The sequence below is a fragment of the Eurypyga helias genome, unplaced genomic scaffold (genome assembly GCF_000690775.1).
Source record: "Eurypyga helias isolate BGI_N326 unplaced genomic scaffold, ASM69077v1 scaffold43161, whole genome shotgun sequence".
Lineage (NCBI taxonomy): Eukaryota > Metazoa > Chordata > Aves > Eurypygiformes > Eurypygidae > Eurypyga > Eurypyga helias.
Genome location: NW_010229684.1, coordinates 1 through 22157, shown reverse-complemented (window position 1 = coordinate 22157; position 22157 = coordinate 1). Strand labels below are relative to the sequence as shown.

The 22157-nt window shown below is 40.8% G+C and overlaps 1 protein-coding gene across 1 annotated transcript in view; it reads right to left on the bottom strand.

The window, feature by feature from the left end:
• The window catches only part of LOC104516222 (T-lymphoma invasion and metastasis-inducing protein 2-like), a gene marked incomplete at its 3' end in the record, with an annotated part of 21557 nt that extends 4023 nt beyond the window's left edge, over positions 1-17534 (bottom strand). Inside the window, exons 1-4 of the mRNA XM_010160488.1 lie at positions 17363-17534; positions 16105-16329; positions 6144-6329; positions 4374-4520 (exon numbers count right to left, since the gene is read on the bottom strand). Coding sequence (XP_010158790.1) covers positions 4374-4520; positions 6144-6329; positions 16105-16329; positions 17363-17494 — 690 coding nt within the window. The remainder of the gene's footprint in view (positions 1-4373; positions 4521-6143; positions 6330-16104; positions 16330-17362) is intronic.
• Between the last annotated feature and the right edge of the window lie 4623 nt (positions 17535-22157).

The following is a 22157-nucleotide window of genomic DNA, read 5'->3' as shown; positions in this document are numbered from 1 at the left end:
GTAGGGAACAAGGGAGGAAAAGGGACAGGAGATAGATGGGAAGATATATACCATTCCGAGTCTGGCACATGTTGCTATTAAAGAAATCCATCTATACCATGCAGAAATCAAAGTCCAGAAACCCTGTGCCTAAGACTTAATCTGAAGTTTTTATTTGAAGCCTGCATAAGCCTACCTAGGTAGGAGGATTCTGTCTGCACAGGCCCCGCAGTGCACAGACAACACTCATGGTCCAGTGTGTATGCAGTTAAGGATTTTGGAGTGTCCTGCTTCACTTCCAGACCGGGGGACAGCGATGCTGCCCCCAGGGCAGCTGAGGGAGCTGCGAGGCACTGTGACTCAGGCCAGGCAGGGACCAGCAGCAGCCTCCCTCTTCCTGGGCATCCAGGAACCTCAGCCGCAGCCATTTACTGGGTAATGCCGCTGAGGGGATGACGCTTCCTCTTCCTTTACTTGGGCTATCTCCAGCTACATGCTAACCCTCACTTCCCTGCTGGTATGCTCCACAGACTTCAATTACACTTTATTTGCCTTTATACTCAAAACACACAGGTTCTGTTGAAGGAGGCAAAGGGGGAAAACGCACCCTGGGTTTGGTGTACTGCGAAGGATGCTTTCAAAGAGGCTCAGTCCCAAATCTCAGATTTGTACATACTGTAGGGATTAGAGGTGTGAAGAAGCTTCTAGGGATCTTTTTTTGTTGTTATTAATTAGGTTTTTTTTTTAGTCTACCATGCATGCTCAAAAACTTAAGTGGTTTCCTTAGCAGAATTATAATCCTGCCATCTAACCCTAACTACATTTTATGAACTTCTGTGGCGTTTCTGAACCAGTCTCATGCACTTAGTGAAATACATTCAGGAATTTAAAAACAAAATGTTGAAGAATGAGGACAGGCATATCTTACCTCAGCAGAGTTGGCTGAATTCTGCACACCAGCAAATCCATGTCCTCCAGCTGAATCAAAAATCTATTAAAAATATTACAGATAAATAAATAGGTTAAACAAATAAACTCTTTTTATTTCTTATCTGTGTTAGGTAAATTATTTGAAGAAATAAAAATTAAAAGTATATTAACAAATATATATCAACCTGCTAAACCCCAGGGATCTTGTTGTATGATTTATTGCTTTGTTCTGACTAGAAGTAGTGTTAAAGAAATACAAATGTCACTCTATAAAGAAAATTTAAACAAGTTTCTTTCAGGGTACATGGACACTCACATTCAAATAGGTATAACATGTCCTTGTTTTTTTCCTATCCACTGTTTAGCAATAAGATTAAAGTAACATACTTTCAAATCACACACTATGCTGGAAGTTACAGTTCCACCCTTCAGGACTCTGTTGGGTACAGCTACATATTTCATGGTGATTTAAAGGAACTATTTCAAATCAATATTGCTGTTTTCTAAAACTTCTCAGCCTATAGGTTTTTATCTCTTCTAACCAAGCAGTTAGCTTGACACTATCAATGGAAACTTTTAGCTTCGCTTTAAAGGCATACTTGACCCAAAACCCGCACTATTAAGTAACGAAAATAACTGACTACAGTGTCTGCTTTGGAAGTGATGAAAGCAGAAACTGAGACTTACATTCCCCATCTGTTTTAAAAGCTTAACTACCAGTATCTCACAAAGATGTTGGCTTATTAATGAAATTCTTAAAAATCCAATAAATGGCTGTGGACACAATCAGATATTTTGGTGATACGGGTTGTATAAACACATAGATAGATCTATACAGTTTATGCATTACAATTTGCAGGTAGTAAATAACATTACCCTCCTGAAGCACAAATATAAATACAATTTTTTAACTCCTTCTGCAGTCAACAAATCAGGACAATATCGAACTTATATCTGAGGGTTTAGGTTCATTTTTTTAGTTTGGGTTTTTTTTTTGTGGGGGAAGGGGGTATGGGGGTTTTTTGTCCTAGCAAAAAACTTTTGGCTAATCCAAGACAACAACAAACTCTGTCTTAAAATTTCATCTCAAATCCAGTTTCTGCCAATGCAAATAAAGGGCACCATTTCTGAACTTCCTCTTCCTTGTCTCACCCACAGATGCAATCAAAGTATTTTATTGTTTATGATTTCTCAAAACAGTTTATCATTTAGACACAAGAAAGCAGATAAGCATTTAAGAAACTGAGGATAATGTGGGCCTAGACATCCCCCATCTGCTATGGTGCCGTTTTATTAACTGATTTGTAAAAGACTGAGCCACTTTGTTAATGTTTACAAAAGCCTCTCAGCATAGAAACTCTGAACCTTTTTTTTTTTTTATTAATACCATAAAATTAAATTTAGGATAAAATTAAAAACTCCTCTGACACAACAATGTTTCAGAACATACCATCTAATTTTGAAGCTAGGGTACAGTGGATCAAAACATACCAGCTCCAGCCAAATTAACTTCAATTAAATCCAAGAATGTAAGACATTTTTAACCTATTATTTAACACAGACATCACAGCACAATGAGCAGAGGAGCAAGCTCCACTTCTCTGCTTAATGCAGTTCCCCAGTGAGCTGAAAGGGATGACAAGAAAGGCAGCCTCAAGCCTATTCTGATTTTGATGTACAACTATGTGCATACACACAAGTCTGAGTAAGGACGTGGATCCCTTCTCAGCCACCTTCTATCTTCATGGGTCAGTTTTCAAACCATGCCCTTAAAAATTCCTCACTTTTATGGGTATGAGTCATAGCCCGGTGTTACTCAAATGCAACACTCAGCATTTACATTTCCTTAATTTTATTGTAGGATGTTTAATAAAAAAAAAAAATCAAATAAAAGCAAGAACCTCAGCTCATGGATGAAAATGAACACTTTTTTGGGCCAGCTGGTTGCGAGGTTTGGATTAAGGAGGGTGAGGACGTGCTGGGGGCACCTCTACCTGCGCCAGGGCTTGGAAAAGCACTCTCCTTGCTACAGAAATAAGATTCCCTGTCCCTGAGCTCTGCAGAATCCCCTTCACAGGCTATAAAGCATATGGGAGGACGTATTACCCAGTTAAAGCAGCGCGAGGTATCAGCTCCACTGGGAACGGAGCTAAGAGGCATAAAATCCCTTCCCTAAGGCCTCTTATTAATCAAGAAATAGAGGTGCAGGACTCACAGACCGGCCTCACCTGCTCAGGAGTTTTATTATGTCAAAAGGATGACCCAGAGAAAATGTCTCCTTCAGTTCCCTCTTTCATAAGACAGATTTGAGTTTTATTCTTACTCCATTTCACCGTGTAAACACAACTTGATCGATATGCTAAAACACGTAAGTCTCCCCACGACTCTTCATCCCAGTGTAACACATAGACAAATATTTACCTATTAAAAATACAAACCACTAGACCAGAAAATCCTGACGTGTTATTTTGCAACATTAAATCTGTTGCATCAACTGTGGGACTATTGCAGCATGCATAGATAGGCTTGTTTAAGTATCCCGAAGCAGATTACCAAACATGCAAGAACAGCTAGTTTTCAAGTGCTGTTCATAGATTTTTGACTAATAAAATCAAAATGCAAGGGCCAGGGAACAAAATGATCAAAGACACCTAATGAACAATGCATAAAACACTGCTTTTCAGTTGAAACAGCAGACATGGCAAAGGCCAGTGAAAATAGTGATGTTCTGAGCGTAAGATGCCGTAGTTTCATTAGCCATGCAGCCCTTCAGTGGGGGCGGACACCAGCACAGCCCCTCTGCCCCAGGACCAGGGCCAGCCTGCCCCAGCACATCAAACCTCCTCCAAGCCTTTAGCTGGTGTGAACAAGCACAGCTTCATCAGTCAGCTGTCTGCAGCTACAGCCGGCCTCCTGCGTGACAGCAGCCTACTCCACTTGGCCAAAACGTACTCCGAAGCAGCGCATGTTGCTTTGAGAGGCCATGTCGAAGACGGCGGTCTTTGAAGCAGTCTCTCCCCTTTTTCCCTTGAGGACTCACCTGTGTTACTCCATATTAAATTCAAATAGTAGTTCCGAGTCCCAGTCATAAGCCAGTAAACATTGTGTTAAGGACAGCGCATACACACTATCTCCAAAGAAACCCTACTTCCAAACAGTTTGCAATGTGCCAGAAAACTAGTTTTGTTACAAATTCCGACCGATGGTCTTGTGTTGCTGATAATAACCTAATCCACCGGGTCAAAACCTCTCATTCACCAATCTTGTTTATCACAAAGAAACTCAAAATTAGATATATACCCTTCACAAGTGATTCTCCCACTGCAAGTCTGCCATGTCTACTGAAACTGTGAACAGAGTTTTCATGGCCACATATCTCCTGCCCTGGGCACCAACAGCACATTGCAGGATGAGCCCCAGCAGAAACAAGCCCTTCTATGCCATCCCCAGCAAATAAGATCTACCTGAGTTATGGAAGGTCGCTTTTCTTTTCCTTTTCTTGCCAACGTGTCCAGTCCTTTCAGCGAAGAAAATAAACCCTTCTTATTTCGGACCCTTTGTGACAGAGATAGGGTACGTTTCCTGAGAGCAGCTTCATCCCTGGAGCAGATCTATTTAAACACAGAGACAGGCCTTCCTATATCACTTTCGTAAGAGCAAAATATTGACAGTTATTTCAACCTGAGACATCAAATGAGAGTTACTTCAGTTCACCTCAAAGTATTGTGCCAAGGTGCAAGGACAGTGTTTTAAACTTGCAGCAGTGATGCCTGTTTTGGTATTCCAGTAGTGTAATAATGTCATTTTTTTTGTCATGGGGTTAGAAGGTCATGGGAAGGGAGGAACTGAGAAAGTATTGCTCTGTACCACAAAAGCAGCTAATGAAAAAGCTCTGAAGAAGACTGATAACCTATCATTCAGATATGAAATTGCTAGTGGAAGAAAGACTCAAAATTGCCAAACACAGGTGATAAACATGCTATGGCAATGAGTTATTAACAAGCAATGACACAAACCACACAGACAAAAACAGTGGCAGAGGGAAACACCTTCCCTGATGTGACTTTCAGGACTTCCAGATTCACTTCTCATGCAGCAAGCGAGGTTGGCACTTCTCTGCCAAGATCAGCCTCTGCCAAGGTTGAAGAGCAGAGGCGAACCTGCTACTGCCACACTTCCCTTACAGCTGACAGGGTGACAATAGCTTACAGCAGCTGAGGACCTCCCTCACTTCTTCTCTGTGAACAAAGCCCACAGTTCTTAAGTGACATGGGCCTGTTGGAAAGAGCCCAGAGCACGTTTCCTATGGAGACAGGCTGAGAGAGTTGGGCTTGTTCAGCCTGGAGAAGAGAAGGCTCCGAGGAGACCTTACTGCAGCCTTCCAGTACCTGAAGGGGCCTACAAGGAAGTTGGGAGGGGACTTTTTACAAGGGCCTGTAATGACAGGACAAGGGGTAACGGGTTTTAATTGAAAGTGGGGAGGTTTAGATTGGGTATCAGGAAGAAGTTCTTCAGGGAGAGGGTGGTGAGGCACTGGAACAGGTTGCCCAGAGAAGCTGTGGACGCCCCATCCCTGGAAGTGTTCAAGGCCAGGCTGGATGTGGCTCTGAGCACCCTGGTCTAGTGGAAGGTGTCCCTGCCCATGGCCGGGGGGTTGGAACTAGATGATATCTAAGGTCCCTCCCAACTTGTTTTAACTTATTCTAAAAACACTGCCTCTTCAGGAGGGTATCAAACTGTTTCTAAAACATGGAGCTACCTGGGACTTCCAAAAAAGATCAGATGAGCCCAGACGGAGCTGAATCACTTTTAGAAATTTCAGTGTTAGGCTCTATTCATTCTAATTGAGTTAGCTTCTACACACTTTAAACTTTCAACTCAGTGAAGGTGAAATCACAGTGACAAAACTTCAACACAATGACTCATTTACACGTGAAGAATTTTGGTTTCTTTTTTTTTTTTTTTTTAGGTATAGGTCAGAAGTACCCAAGTCTAGAGTCCTCAGGGGCCAAAAAGAAAATCATGGCCATATCCTCATGGTTGCAAAATCTGCCTCTGTAGAATAAAGTTTATTTGCAGTCTTGGAACAGGCAGAAAGGGTGAGAAGGGAACCGGGCTGTCTGAGCAATATATATGGGTGCAGCCACATATTACCCCAGCACAATTCCACATTTAAGTACAATATTAACTATGGCTTTGTGTAATGCACCCGTGAAAAGAGCATGTGGACTTACCAGTGCGTGAAAGGATGAGACTGAGAAAATGCCGAGCCTCCCCAGTGCCAGTTTTGAAGGACGACTGGCAGCAGCTAAAAGGCTCTTTGGGTTTGGGAGCTCCCCACCTTGCAAACTGGCTAGGTAACATCGCATTCGGAAAAGGTCCATGTTAAATTTTTCCAGGTTCTGTTCCCATTGCTGGATCTGTTTAGACATAAAAAGGGACAATTAAAAGGGGGAAAAATGTCTCTGTGGGCTGCTCTGAAAATTCAAGCTCTTCCGCAAACCCATAGTAAATTACTTTCATCTGGTAGTATATGGATTAGATTAGTTATTCCCCGCCAAAACACATTCAGTCATATTGTGTTACATCAACTCAAAAGATGGCTTGAAATAAAACAAAGCTGGTGGTCTTAAATGCATACTGACAAGAAGAACGTACCATGAACTTCGGGTAGTTTGATAGCCACAAAAGCAGTTACATAAAAACACAACCCTGTGGTTCACAAAGGGGTTTTTTTTGTTTCCCCCTTCTCTCTCTCCTTTTGGGAGATTAGTTCTGTTTCCTTCATTTTTACGAGCTTTGATTGTATAGCTGGCTGGCTGAAAGCAAAGCAGCATAGCTACGCCAATGCACTGAGCAAAGTGAAGTTAGCTACGTTGATAGGTCCTGCTCATTCTTTATTATCATCCTATGGCCTCTCTATCTGTAAACAGGAGACAATATTGGCAAGAGAAGCACGTGCAGTTCTTTCTCTGACTAATAGGTTAAGACATGCTTACGCTCAGGCAGACTGCAAAAATGAGCTATATATGCCCAATACAAACCACTGGACCAAAAGCAAGAATGTGTACGCACCCTTCGTGCAATTTTTAAACATATCTAACACAGGTACATGCAGATGTAGTATCTGCACAGCTTAATCCAGTTTCAATGTAGAATTAGGCAAGTGAAGATACTCGAATATATACTAGACGGAGGGTCCGAGGAGACCTTACTGCAGCCTTCCAGTACCTAAAGGGGCTATAAGGAAGCTGGGAGGGGACTTTTTACAAGGGCCTGTAGTGACAGGACAAGGGGTAATGGGTTTAAATTGAAAGTGGGGAGGTTTAGATTAGATATCAGGAAGAAGTTCTTCACAGAGAGAGTGGTGAGGCACTGGAACAGGTTGCCCAGAGAAGCTGTGGATGCCCCATCCCTGGAAGTGTTCAAGGCCAGGCTGGACGAGGCTTTGAGCAGCCTGGTCTAGTGGAAGGTGTCTCTGCCCATGGCAGGGGGGTTGGAACTAGATGATATCTAAGGTCCCTTCCAACCCAAACTATTCTATTCTATTCTAGACAAATAAATTTCCAAATCACGGCTCGGATGACAGGTTTTAAGTATTTGTGTAGATACACACTCATCCACTCAAACACATACTCTTCCACACTGCACAAAAGTAAAATTTTGCTTTTTATTACCCCAACTTACAAATCAGTAGTTGCAACTAAAATCTGTCCCACAGTGTACAATATACATTAATACCAATAAACAGTACAAATAAAACGGCAGCTGTGTGTAACAGAGTAGGCACATTCAAACTTGGGAAGGCAGAAAAGGCGTACCCATCAGGTTAATGTACACCAAGTTCATGAACTAAAGATGGTTAAAATCTCCTGACGATGCTAATCTTACAGTGTCAGCTCCAATCACTGTGTGTTGGTTGTTCAACAGGTGTTTTAGGGCTGTGGAGGAAGTTGGTCACGTTTTCTCTAATGTACACTGACTTCAGACCTTTCACTGGCACGCCCTGCCTGTCCCAGTGCAGACAGGACATTATCACCGTACATCGAGATTAGCCAAGGTTGGGGCAAGCACTTTTGTGACTCAGAAAACGAGCTGATACATATAATAAAAATCTCTGGTGAACTATGACCTGCAGGTTCATCTAGGAGCAAAATCAGTTGAGTTTCCTAATAATGCTGCCAAATATCACAGGAACTAAACAAATATCTTGCCTCTTGCTTTCAACAATGAAGAAGTGAGCAATGATGGTGAGTCCCTGTTAACAAAGTGGTGCTAAAGCTTGTCCTATGACTGACAGAGACCTTACCTGGTCTTGGTTTCCTTACACATGTGCTCACAAACTGAGGCATCAGTTATGGCTATACTTTTTTGTAAGTAAGAGGTAATCTCATTTGGCAGGGAGGGTGAAGAAAGGGAAGACAATATACTATTTTTTACATGTGCAAATGCAAAATTATAATTTACAGTACACTAAAAAAAAACCCACCCCACAACTTTCAAGGAATGACTATTAAAAGCAAAAGATCAAATTTACAAAAGCTTATCATGAAAGAGAAATTCCCCAAAGTCCAGAGAAGAAGGACAGAGACATACACATAACAAAGACGCCTCATCTAATCTCTCACCACAGACAGTCCAAACACAAATCCTTTGCACCCCAGAAAGAATAATCATTTTTTCTTGGGTTTATTTGATCACTGCCATTTATTTTGCTTTCCTTGTGTTCCTAGACACTCATCACAGAGCATTTGTCTGCTTGCCAGTACTTTACAAGTGGGACAACTCCATCAGGAGGTTTTGTCATGAGGTCTTTTCTCTCTGTGTTGACATGCAACTAAAACGAAAACACGGTTGTCAATTTTTCACAACGCCAAAAGCTACAAGCTCAGGTGAAGTCTTTCCCTTTGGGTGACACCTCCACGGGTACAGAGCCAAGCCAACTTTGAATAGCTCAGGAACAAAAAAAAGGCTTGTTCTGGGCGCTGCTGGAGTGGAGCATCCTGTCTCCATTCAGCAAGGCCTGAACACAGGCATCCTTGTGTTTTTGAGGCCTTCTTTGAAATCCCTATTAAACATTTGTACTAAGCTGTATTTTAAAATAAAGACAATCTAAGAAGGGGGAGTAGGGTACAACATGAGGACATTCTGAAGAAATAATTCAATTACAGTGTTTATCACTCACGCAGGATGCTAGCTAATCAGCTCCAAAAACATCAGTAATCATGATGTTACATTTTATGGCATTAGCAAAAGCTGTAGGCAGGGAAGTTCTGGGATTGTCTTGTAGTCTTATCAAAACCAGGGATGTCTGCAACCAATTGGAGACCACGAACCAATACCAGCTGCTATTTGTCTAAGCCTTTTAAACTATGATAGTTCTTCATAAAGATTTATATTCTTGAAGACTAAATGGGGGAAGCACACAAATAAAAAAGCAACAACTTCAAAGCACAGTATGACCTGGCCCATGAAGTTAATTTACAGCCTACAGACTAGCTGCTGTGATCCTTATTCAGCTATTGTGTGAGGCAACCCTCTGCCCCACGTGGGAAGACTGCCCAAAAGATGGCTCAAGGACTTAACTTCATCATGCACAGAGAAAACGGCTCTTTTGAAATCTGCTCAAAAGCAAACAGGGAAGAGTGGATGATGCACCAGATTGGGTGACAAAGGCTAACAGCAGCACAAAGCGAGTCTGCAAAGAGATAAGAGATACGGCCCGACGCGAGGCACGCCAAAACAAGAGGGCACACGTGAAACATCCCCACGTGACCTGCTGAGCTCTGCACTTGCCCACACCGCCAGGTCCAGTGCCCGGGGCACCCAAACCCAACCTCTCCCAGTCACTCTTTCTAAAACTCCATGTGAATTTCTAGGAAAAACATTACAGGCTTTTCCTAGAGGAACAGGAGGATGTAATTTCTCAGTACAAGCAAATGTTAGCCAAGGATTTCTGGGTTTAGTGGCAGCATGAGAGAGCCTAGAAGAAAGGCAAGGAGGGGCCACCCTAATAAATGTATTCAGCCTAATAAGAACCCTGTGAGGTAGAGTGAAAAGGAGGCTGTGGCAGAGAGACAAGGAGGAGTAAAATGTGGGAAGCCTTAAGAATTAAGGACATGAATTATTTAGCCTGGTCCACCAGCACAGCTCCTGCAAGGAAGCCTGGTGCAGGGACGAGACAGTAATTACACGGAGAGTGCTAAGTGAGAGGATGAGCTTTTGCATCAGACAGTTCAGGAATGGGTTTTTAAGAGGTAACATACAAAGGAAGATCAGCGTGGTACTTTTTGTGGTACTTTAGCAATAATGGTGATTTTCAGAACATAAATAGCCAATTCTCTAGGTCAGGGAAAAACAGACACTAAGAAAAAAATTAAATTAAGTACATCTTAAATCATACAAACAGATGAGCTTAAGGAAGATGCTTGAAAGCAGGTCTCTGTTAATTCAATAACCCTGCTAGGTTTCCTATAGGTAAATTCTGAAGTGGGAGATTGCGAAAGGCAAGAGCTAAATACTTTCAGAGCAGACAATACAGAGTAGCGGTTTCCAGCAGGTGACATGAGGATCCATAGTTACTACATGCTACACAGTTGTCTCTGCAAGCGACATTTCCAGTGGCACCTTCACCTCCACTTGAATGCTCTTAGGGTTTTGCACACTGTATAACTGAGGGCCCAGCAAAGGCAGTGCCAACAGTGTGGCTCAGGGATGGTCCCTGGCTCCTCACCCTTCTTATACTACAGTGCAAACAGCGTCTTTTGGGGGGCTGTGAAGGACTGTCTCTTTTTCAAATAGCGGTCCTGTACAAAATAAGAACAGCTCAGCGTAATAAAACCCAAACCAGTACATGAATGGTGGAAAGCTGTGCCAGAAATTACACTGTATCAACTTGAGGTAGCAATAGTTCAATCACCTAGAGGAAAGGTGGAAGAAACTTCCTGGACAACTCACCTGATAACAAAATAAACAAAGTTTTCCACTTGACACTTAAGGCAGCACAAAAGAAAAGATGCAGAGGGAGGAGGGCCTTCTTCTCAGTGCTTAAGCCTTTAAAAATGACTGGATCTAGCAATAATTCTTATACCATATAGAAACACAAGCTCCTCGCTGAGACAATTCATTATCTATAGCAGCAAAAAACCCTGAATTTTCCCCCATCCAACATCATCTTCCCAGATGGAAAGCATCTCTGTGAGCTGATGTAGGGAACTCCATGTATTTAAAAGAAACTTCTGCTGCTGTTTTATATGAACAGCTTTTCAACCACATTACAAACACCACCAAACTCTTTGCATTCCAGTCATTGGTTCTCAGACACAATTCATATTGTACCCATCTGGATAAATGAGTCACTTGGTTTCTGGGGACAAGGAAAAGATTTTTATTGTCATTACTTCCTAAAGAGACCTCGAAGAAGCAAAAACATCATTCTCATAGAAATTCCATTACTTTAAAGGACACTACAGAGATACTGTCACAACTTCTAGCTCAAAGAAATACAAAAGGAAACATAATAGAGTACCACAAAGATGCGCAATTAGCAATACCCTGTATTCTTCATTCTGCCCAGTGGCTTAAAAAATGGTGACGAAAACTTCCCAAAACAACATGACAACAGCTTGGGTTCTTCACAATAAATGCCATCTTTCTGCTTGTTTTTTAAGGGCAGAATTTTCATCATTTCAAACCAAAACAGACAGATGAAAACTTATTCTCGATACCACAGATAGCACAAAAGTGCACCCACGTACACGCAATTTACATTCTTGTCAATAACCTGATTGAAATTGGCAGTACCACATGTATGTCTACACCTAGGGATGTAATTAGGAAAGCCACTGAACCTTACAACCCAGTTGCCCCTCTCCAGCAAACAGAAGACCAGCCGGTTCTGCACACACTCCCCCAGCAGCTTCACCTTATGCGACAATGCTATGCAACTCCACATTCAGTTACAGCTTATTCGTTTTTCATTTATTTGATACTAAATCTTTGTGAAACAAATAGGGAAATTCATTCCCAAAACTATTCCAATCATCTTCCGATAAATGTGAAAGAAAAGATGAAGAGTCAGGTACATTTTAAACAAAGTAATGAGGTTATGCTCTGTATAAAAAGCCAAAGACAACTACAGAGAAGGGAAGAGAGGTACTAATAGATATAATGACTACCCAGAGTAAACAGACCACCACCTTACTGATCCCCCTATTTTTTTTAAAGGCAACAGATAAACTGCTTTTATTTGGAGGACGAATATGAAAGCTCTCATTAACAATATCTGCAAGCATGTGCCTGTTCTTCTCATTAATGTCTCATCACTTCAGTACCCACAAGTAAACTTACTTATCAGATGGGTTATGAACACAGGTATTAAGTGTCATGTGCACAGAAAATATAAATCACAACAGAAACCTCTGAATAGTTTGGAAAACACAATTATACCAACATACTAAAATTTGAAAAAAAACCCAAAACAGAATGCTTTCAAGCAATTATTATTCACATTATTGTTCTAAAGTGAGACAACAGAATAGATTTATGTATCAAGTACATAAAGAAGTATGCCCAGGGCTGCAGTGCCCTCACTGTGAGGTAGAATTTTCCACCCCATTAAAACCAGTTCTACAGGCACAGACAGACCCACTTTTGACTTAATATGCCACGTTTTGTTAAAAGAGCTCTGAATAAGTGCTAATAATCCCCTTTCACTAACTTCAGTAGCAGTTAGATTCCATATTCACAGTAAACACTGTGATTTCTCTAGCAGGTTAAACAGCTAGGGAAACCGAAGTTTTTTTTAAAGACAGGCTTTGAAATTCATCTCAGCGCCAGGGGATTTTCAAACTTGCTACCTTTCATCCTAATTCTCTTCAGTTCAAGGGAAAAGTTACACCCTGGGGGAATAACACCACCCACAACATATTTATTGCATACAGTAATATAAACGCACGTGGCTGTAGGTAGTATGTGCAGACTTGGGATTTCCAGCCATGGCACCAGAGGCCTACTGGGACTGGCTGCTGTACGTACTCCTTTCAGGTGATGGTAACTGTGAAACAAGAAATGGTTTTGCTTGCTTGTAAAGCCCTGTGAATTACCAAGTCTCCAGCGGAGAAGTATTGGTCTTAAATCAATACAGACGTGAAAAATAAAATAGAAAGTTGAGGTTGGGTGGTTGCTCTTCTGAGGGAGAAGAATGAAAAGGAGAAAGGATAGAGAAATCATAGTTTCCAATTCCTCAGTGGAATTAAATTAAACCCATGCCTTGTCTTTCTACATAAAAACTCACTGTGGTCCCTCTGAAGCCAATCACACTATTCCCACTGACTTCCCAAAATGTATCGCCAGTTAAATTTTCCCGCACAGGATGTAGGGCATGCTTATAAACTACAGTACTGTCCATACAATATACTTCAGCATGGAGGAATCATAACTCCCACAAGATCGAAAACACCACCAAATTTACACAAAACCAAACCCAGAATTTATATTCCACTTATTACTCATAGTGGGCAAAAGACAACTAAACAACCACAGTTACTAACAACTGAACCCCACGCATGCAAACTTTTCCCTCATGCATAATGTTTTTTCAAAATTGTTAGCTTAGTGAGTATATTAAGAATTCTGAGTTACTAATTACATTAAGACTTTTTTTCCCCCTTTGCAAAAGCCGATCTCTAAGACATGAAATCAAAAGATTAGGAAACCCAGTTATCTATTGACTTTTCTCTGAAGCGACTTTGCCAACAAACCTTCAACAATTTTAAGGAGCGATTTTATAGAGATCAAAGGGATCAAGACTGCAGAAAAGGCTCATTATAAATTTATTGTTTGCTAACTAGTGGATGTTTGCACATGGATCCATCTCGCTCTTTGTCTCACTGGTTTGCCCTCATTCAATGTTCTGAGACAGTCACAGACAGAAAATTAACAGGAATAAATCTTCTGCAGCCCTAGTGATGGATTTCAGTTCTAGCAGAACACAGCCAACTTCTTCCAGGGACTCAGCTGGAAAACAATGGCAGTTGTTCAAGGACAGAACATCTAATGAGCAAATATTAAAAGAGCATCATTAATACTCCTCAGCTGACTCTAAATAAACTACTAGCATCAGTATCTAATGGAGGGAGGAGTAAAGTAAGTTAATATACATCAGGATTTTTCCTCAGTGTACCACATGCTACAAGCACTACACATCTCCAGAAATCCGTATGTTCTCTGGGTCTCCAAACCTACTGCAATAAAAGAATGCTTAATATTTTTCCTTCTCCATTCTCCTCACTATGCTCTGGACCATGAAATAAAGTGACCTGAAAATAAATTATGAACATCTGAGCACTCAGAGGGCTTCTGAACACCCGCATTACAAATCCCTACACAAACCTGCATACGTTCTGAATTCTGCTCATACAGCTTCAGACGGAGGTGTGCTGCGAGAGCTTGATAGTGAAGTCACTGCCGGTCAGTCTGCCCTTCGTCAAGCTCAAACCAGTATAGTAAGAATTTTAAATATTATAACCATCAAATTAATGAAACTAAGAGAGTTCCACTAATCAAAGAAACATAATTGTGCTATATTGGATCAAAGGAAATAAACTTTGATTGCTACTCAATAGGCCATAATGTAATGGCCTAAAGTAATGACAGGGCAATAGCTACTCTGACTGGAAAGGCAGGTAGGGATGGGCTCTCAAATACCAGCCAGCAAATTCAAATTACCACCTGTCTTCTACTAATGGCCTAGTAAAATAAAAGATACAGCAACCTCACTCCACAGACCTATCAAGTTAAACTATTAGACAAGTTTAGTACATGAGAGGCCCTGGGTAGTGACGCCTTTGCCTGAACACTAAGCATGTCTGATTAAAGCATCTTTTGCCAGTTGCTGCCTGCAAAACTGGGCACATGGGCAAGATGTCAACACCTGAAGATGCTCTTCCATAAGATATCACTGGACTGATTTCTGGTTCACATGCTGGGATTGAGAGGAGAGTAAGGCTTGATGTCCACGCACCACAATACAAACACTGACATGAGCATTTTCACTGAGGAACAATTCTAACTGTTCATCAATCTGCCCTGACCTTTTGTTTAAGGCAGGGTTTGGCCACAATCTTAAGGTAGATACACACCACGAACACTATATTTCAGGGAAGCTGTTCTGCTTTTTGTTTTAAAAACAAATCTAAGTGGTGAATGTCCATCAGCACTAAGCTGCTGTTTCAGCCAAGATTCAGGCATTCCTATCACCGTAATATGAAAAAGTTATCAGAATAACGCATCAGGCTTTCAGAAGCCATACTCAGATTTGCAGGGGAAGACAACTGATGGCTCAGCTCATTTCTTGCTGCAATTAAACAAAATTAGCCTACACACAAGTTGGGATGAAAACATTTTGTCTGCTCCCACCATCTTGCCTTTAGTATGTTAGTTCTCCCAAGGTAAGCAGTGATGGGCCTAGGCTTATACAGGGATAAAAAAATTCCCAGCACACAACCGGAGAGTGTTACAAGTGCTGTTAGTGACTAAGTGTCCCCCTTTTCTTTGAACTGATACTGGTATAACACTCCAGTGGCTGCCAACGGTATTCATGGCAGTGCTTTTCCACCTAGGATGGAAAACTTCAGGCTTGACTTGTTGTCCTCATTTAGGCTCCTGAGAGGCTTTTTAAAAAGTCTACCAGATCCTGGTCTTCTAGTCATGGCTAAATTTCAACAGAAGCAAATAGTTTTGTCTGCCTCAGCCCTTTCTCCAATTTTATTGGGATAAAATACTCTTCACGTTCTGTCTTAAGGTGCAGAATGATATTGCTAAGTACCCACTCTTAAATCCCTACTGCAATTCAATAACAACTTATTCACAGAACATACTGTATATTCTGTGGTACGCTATGTAGCAGGTTGATATTATTAAAAGCTAAGTATATCATAAAACAGTGAAAATGAATTACATTTTTCCAGAAGAGAAAAGAAATAGCTTTGTGCTCATAAACCAGATCAGTCTGATCCTCAGCTTTGAGGAGCGTACCTCCTGCACTGCTCTGATTACTGTAGAAACCTGACAATAATTACAACTGCCATGCCAGCTATCCCCAAGACAATTACTCTCAAGCCTAGAAAGCACTGACAGTCAGAGGCCAAAGCAAGAAATAATAATACGGTCATATAAAAATATTGTTTCCAGTACCTGATTCTCTATGGCCTTCCTGTTTTTTGGATCGCTGACAATTGAGAGCTGCAACTCTGCCATCTTTTTCATCTTGCTATCCATGTCAATCTTCTGGAAGAGACTCTTGGTTTGATTTTTCAGCAGCCTAACAGTGTCCTCTTTCCCAAGCTTCTTTGCAAAGAGGGAAGCACAGGCTGAATGTATGGCAGTAACCCAGTTTTCCAGATCCGTCTGGCTTGTTGCCTGTGAAATAAATCAATGATGCAACATTACAAGCAGACAAGAGAAAAAAAAAATCAGCAGCTCTAGGACATGAAGTGCTTGACAGGTTTACTGAGATCTTAAGCACTTTATCTTAAAACCAGTGAAATAAGGTTTCCTCTTAAAACTGTGCATATCAAGGAACTGTTGGCTTTTCCTGCACTCCATCACAACCTGCCTCTACTTCTTAGGCCTGGAAGGTCTGAGAGCTGCAGGAGCACAACACAGCCCCATAATCTGTGGGAAAGAAGTGACTTGCATCCTTCATCCCTCCAATTAATTAAGGTAAAACTTACCAGGTTTCAAAGATAAACTTCCTATTCTGTAGGTAACACGGCAACAGAGATGATTTTACATGAAAGGTCTGATGAGAGATGTTTGATTACTTAAAAAATGCCAAGGTAGTGGAGAGAGGACAGCAAGGTAAAGAAAATACATCTGCACAAAGCATCTCTGGAGATATATAGAAGTGTGCCTATGAATCGACACAATTTTATGCAGGCAGTTCCACATAATACTGTTCTTTATTAACATTTCCAGTGGTGCAGTTAAACAGACAAGACCTTTAGATTATTCTTAGCTTTCTTTTTTGAACATCTTGCTCAAGCAAACTCTCACTGAGGCCAGCAGATTCAGGGTTGAGCACACCATTCTGTAAGGGTGGAATGCTAACAGATGTAAACAAAATTGGTAGTAAAGCTGATTTTCTAGAAGCTTGTAACAAGCAGGTACCAAAAGTGTTTCACAGCTTTGTGATCTTTGTTCTTACTAGTTCTGAACCACAGCTTGACTGACCCAGCTGATGTAGTATCATATACCTGAACTGATATCGTACACTTAAATCAATATTATAGTAGTATAGCATAATAGTGTAACCATGCTGTTATTTTTAAGTTAAAGGCACAAGCATGATGTGTGTGTATGCATATGTGTATATACAATCATACACGCACATGCATACTCACAAACACATCCTGAAATGGAAACAACCACAAAGTTACATATGCACAGTTACCTGAAATAGGTAGACATCTCCAAAAGAATTGCTGAGACAGAACACATTTTCTTTCTTGGGATGTTCTGGAACAGACTGAACTATACTGTCTTCTGCAAACAGGGCATATCGAGGCAAGCTGCTCTGCTCCATGGAGTTCCTTCCATAGGTCTCATAAAACAGCAGAGTACAACCTTTGCAGTTCAGAGGGACAAAAAACAGAAGGAGAAAGTAAGTTCTGGATCTCCCATTTGAGTTCTCCTATATTAATGCTTTTGTGAACTAAGACACCCTTCAGTGACAGAGAACATCAGTTCTGCCACTCTTTTGAAATTGAGAATAAAGGAAGATCACCTGAACTGTGAAACAGGCAATGTTAATGATGAATTTGTCAATGAAAAGTTGAAACAGACACCTAACAGGGACACAGAAAAAATCCATGGACACAAAAATAAAATAACAAAAGGATACCTCAACATGGAAGTGTTCAAGGTCAGACTGGATAGGGTTTGAGCAACGTGATCTAGTGAAAGATAACCCTATCTATGGCAGGGGGGTTCAACTAGATGATCTTTAAAGGCTCCCTCCGAACCAAACCATTCTGTGATTCCATGAATAAAGTCAGCCTATTAAAAAGTTAAAGCATGTATAAAAGATTAATTCCTGCTTAGTTAAATCGGCTTTTGAGTTTCTTTATTAAACTGAACAAACTCTCTCATAACAGCCACCTAAATCTTTGTATTTGTTGAAAATATTTGCACATGCTTTTGTCTTCAAACAACATGCTTCATGAATAAACTTCTCAGATTTAAACTGGATTTCCTTGAATCTGCCTGCAACCTGTGGACTTAGACAATAAACACAATCTGAACAATTTAAAACATTTTAAAGGTGTTAAATTGGAGCACGTTCAGTCTCAGAGATAGTATATGACATGTAAGGTATAAGACTTGTGTCCAGAAAACAAACTTCAGCCTTGATGATGACAATCCTGAGCATAACAAGAGGAATTACTTCAAGCAGAAGAGACTTGATCCCAGTCCCCAGCAGTACAACTACATTGCCATGTTGGCTTTGGCAGCGAAGCTGGCTCAAGAAGGGCCTGTCCCCTCCATCCCCTCCAGCCTTTCTTTCCTGCCCCATATTAAAATCCACTGTCCTCCGAGATGCACGGATTTGCCTGTCCAAGGGGTCACAAACTGAATTGCATTACTAAAATAATCTAGTTAAAAACTATCCTGTCTCTCTCAAAAATTTCTTAGTCTAGTTGTGCATCAAGAGAAAAATAAGTAAATAAACCTCACTTTCACCCCTGGGAAATGGCAGTTAAATAATAGTGTGTTTGGTGTTTGTGGGTTTTTTTAATTTGGAAGATAAATTAATACTATACTATGGCCAGATGTTTAACCTGCAAGAACTAAGACCAGATACTATAAATCCATTCTGAAAACTGAGAGTAACTTAAGCACTTAACAAAATCTGAGGCTGGTGGTGGATTCTGCAGCAAGGCAAGCCTTCTCCAGAAGATATGCTGAAATTCATTCAATAATTAATTTAGAGAAGACCTATGGCTGCATTACATACCAAGTCAGACTAAATAATCACAGTGGTCCCATAGGTCCTAGTAATCCATTAATATATTGTAACCCCAATAAATATTCAGTACAGGGCTTGAAACTCGGCCAACATAAGGATTATGTTTGCTAGGGCTACAGCATTGTTATCAAAGTAGTCCATTTTTTTGTTGTTTTTCCTTCAAATCAAAGGGGCAACACAACACAGGGCAGCACCAAAACAAAGATTTTGGGTTGACTTGCTGATTTTCAGGCTGTTGTTTTTTCTCTGTGCAAGGGGATGTTGCAAAATTTGCAAAATTCCTTTGTGGACGCTTTTAAAGTAGTTAGGTAAAACCAGAGTTCAATGTTTATTTTAGCAATTCTCTAACATTTACACTTAATACCGTATTAAAAATCCCAGACACATCAGCAAAACAAATGTAAATTTGGGGTGGTGCTTCCTCAAAGGTCAAATCTGAGATCAGAACTAAAATCAAGGCTTTTGGGTTTCTTTTGTCCGCCAAAGGGGATGGATGGGCCTAATAGAGCTTATGGGGCACATTTCCTGTGAAAAGTTACGAGGTGGAATACATTGGTCCTCATACAGCCCAAATCTACAGCATATGAAAAGAAAAAGTCGATCAGATGGAACACATTGCATCCTCCAGTGCTGGCGAATGTACAACAGCTACAAGAAAATGGGAAATACATATTAGAGGTTACTGACCAAACCAGTTGACAACTGAGAACTTTTCAAAGGAAGGAATCCAATAAATAGGAACATCTCCATACTACTTAAGTGAATCTTTTGCTATTACCTATTTCCTATTCTGCCAGTGTCTGGCAGAATATTTAGGCTAAGAGCAAATCCTATAGAGTTGGTCCTATCTGCTCCTCTTAGCAGCCCTCACTTGATCTTCTTTATGACACAGAAACACTTGGAGACCTCTTTATTACAGTCTGCAAATGATGCATGGCACTTCTGGCACCATTTCAATGTAACAGGGCAAATTAAAACAAAAAACCAAATCCGCTCTTGCACTCAGCAGTAGGACTGATGATGGAATGAATGAACTAGATGATCTTTAAGGTCCCTTCCAACCCTAACCATTCTATGATTCTATGACTGTTCAACTGCTTCCACTTCTGCATTTTAGGGAAGTGCAAATTAAGGTCTGGTTTAAAATCCCATATTTCCCCTATGTGTTATCAGAAAGGTAAGTAAAGAGTTGTCACCTTTTATACTGACAGTTCATGTGTACATAAATAAAAATCTTTGAAGAGCATGCGTGTGTGTTCAGGTGTATGGCACCCCAGGTGTATCTTCAGGTCAAGGCAAGAGATCCCTGGAAGCAGCCAGTTTCATAAACTCTGACAGACCCACTGGGACTGATTATTGTCCAAGTAATTTAATAAAAATTTGAACTCAAGGGGGAGGGCACTGGGAAAGCAATTTCCCTCATTAAAACAAACTAATTAGACAGGACAGATGGAAAAGAGCATTCCTCTTGTTAAAGGGTTACTATTCAAGCTCAAGTCTTGGTGGCCCTGAAAGTAGAGCAGAAGCCTCAGGACATGTATACTTTGAAGTCTGGCAGGTAACCAGATGGTTATAAGCCTTCTGCATATTTATAATTAAACACATCTCAACGGACTGCTAAGAAACATGCTGTTCTCCATTTGCATACGTGGCTATTTTAAGTCCTATTTTAAAATATCTTGGCTATTTAAACTTCAAGAACAAATCAAATACAGATTTATTCAAAACCCTGTATAAGGAGAATCAAAGCAAGCACCTTGATCTCGATATAGCGTATTATGAAAACAGAACTACGCCTTGATATTCAGACAGGCAAGTTTATTTTGGCATAAGACATCTCCACAGGACAATAAAGATATGAGGATCAAGGAAATGAGGAATGTATATTTAAAACAGCTAACAAAGCGGAAGAGGTTCTGCACCATGAATGCGGCCATATTACCCATCTGAAGTAAAAAGCGTTGTATCTAATACTTCTTACAATGTTAGAAGTTAGTAAAACTTTTTACAAGAAAAAAAAAACCACCTTTCTTACAGCTGGGGAAATTCAGGTAGCAAGGAGGGACATTACTTGTTCAAGGTCACCAATAAGCCAATTTTATAGCAAAGAACCAAACACAAAGCACCTCAATTCCTTCCCACAGTTTCATTATCCCAGAAATGCATGAGGTACTAGTATATAATGTTCTTCAGTTTAGAGTTTTGATAGGATATTTTAGGAACCACTTGAATTTTAGAAAAGCCAGATCAAACTCATATTCATACTCCATAATGCAAACACATACAATAAGAGAGTGGCATTCAGATACTGTTTTTCCCTTTGTATATGCTGTTTGTAAGCATGAATCATGTTATCTGATGATCAGGATAAGTGATTTAAACTGTTAAGACTGCCTACATTTTGATCTCTTGATAACAGGTCTATGAATTATTAGGGAGAATTGCTACATTCTTGTTAGTTTGCTTCTTTTAAATCAATACTATCAAGGACAACATTCCCAGCACTTGGCGTTTGCTGTTCGTTTTTCTTCAGGTCTACACCCAGGCAGAATTTTGAAAAGGGCAACCTGTGGGAAAGCTGTTATTTTCTCTCCTCCAGTCACAGATATGCTAGGAAATCATTAATTTTGATCATTTCCTTACTCATTAACTTCACATTATATTTACTGAAAGGCAAATGCTTTGGATGTAATTCAAAAAAAAAAAAGTGCCTATGAACTCACCCATTAAATTCCTCTTTCTCCCTACAATAGATGTTATTTTCCTTCTCACAATTCCTGACACCCGTACACTTCTTGTGGCACACCTACCTGCTCAATTACTCTCAGCCATCAATGTGCATGGCGAGCGCAGCACTAAGCGCAACAATCACACCGCATCCCTCTAGTGCAGCCCCTTTTAACTGGATTGCCTTCCTATGGGGCAGCAGCAGACGGGAGACAGGAAGGCCGCCATGCCAAAAGCCAAAGGGTTTGGTATCTCAGGGAGTGGGCAAGGGGAAAGCCCATCCAGGGAAAGGATGGGCAGTGGCAAGCCCTAGAGTGGAACATGGCAGCTAAGCCTCCGGCACTGCAGGGCTTCCCCTAGTCCTGCTGCTTCGGCCTCCTCTGCCCTGAATCTCACGCTTTTCTGTGTACATGCTCTAGCACGGCGAGTTCACTTCTCTGTTATGTTGCCACCTGAAGCACTGGAAATGATACTGTCCCACATAACATCCTTG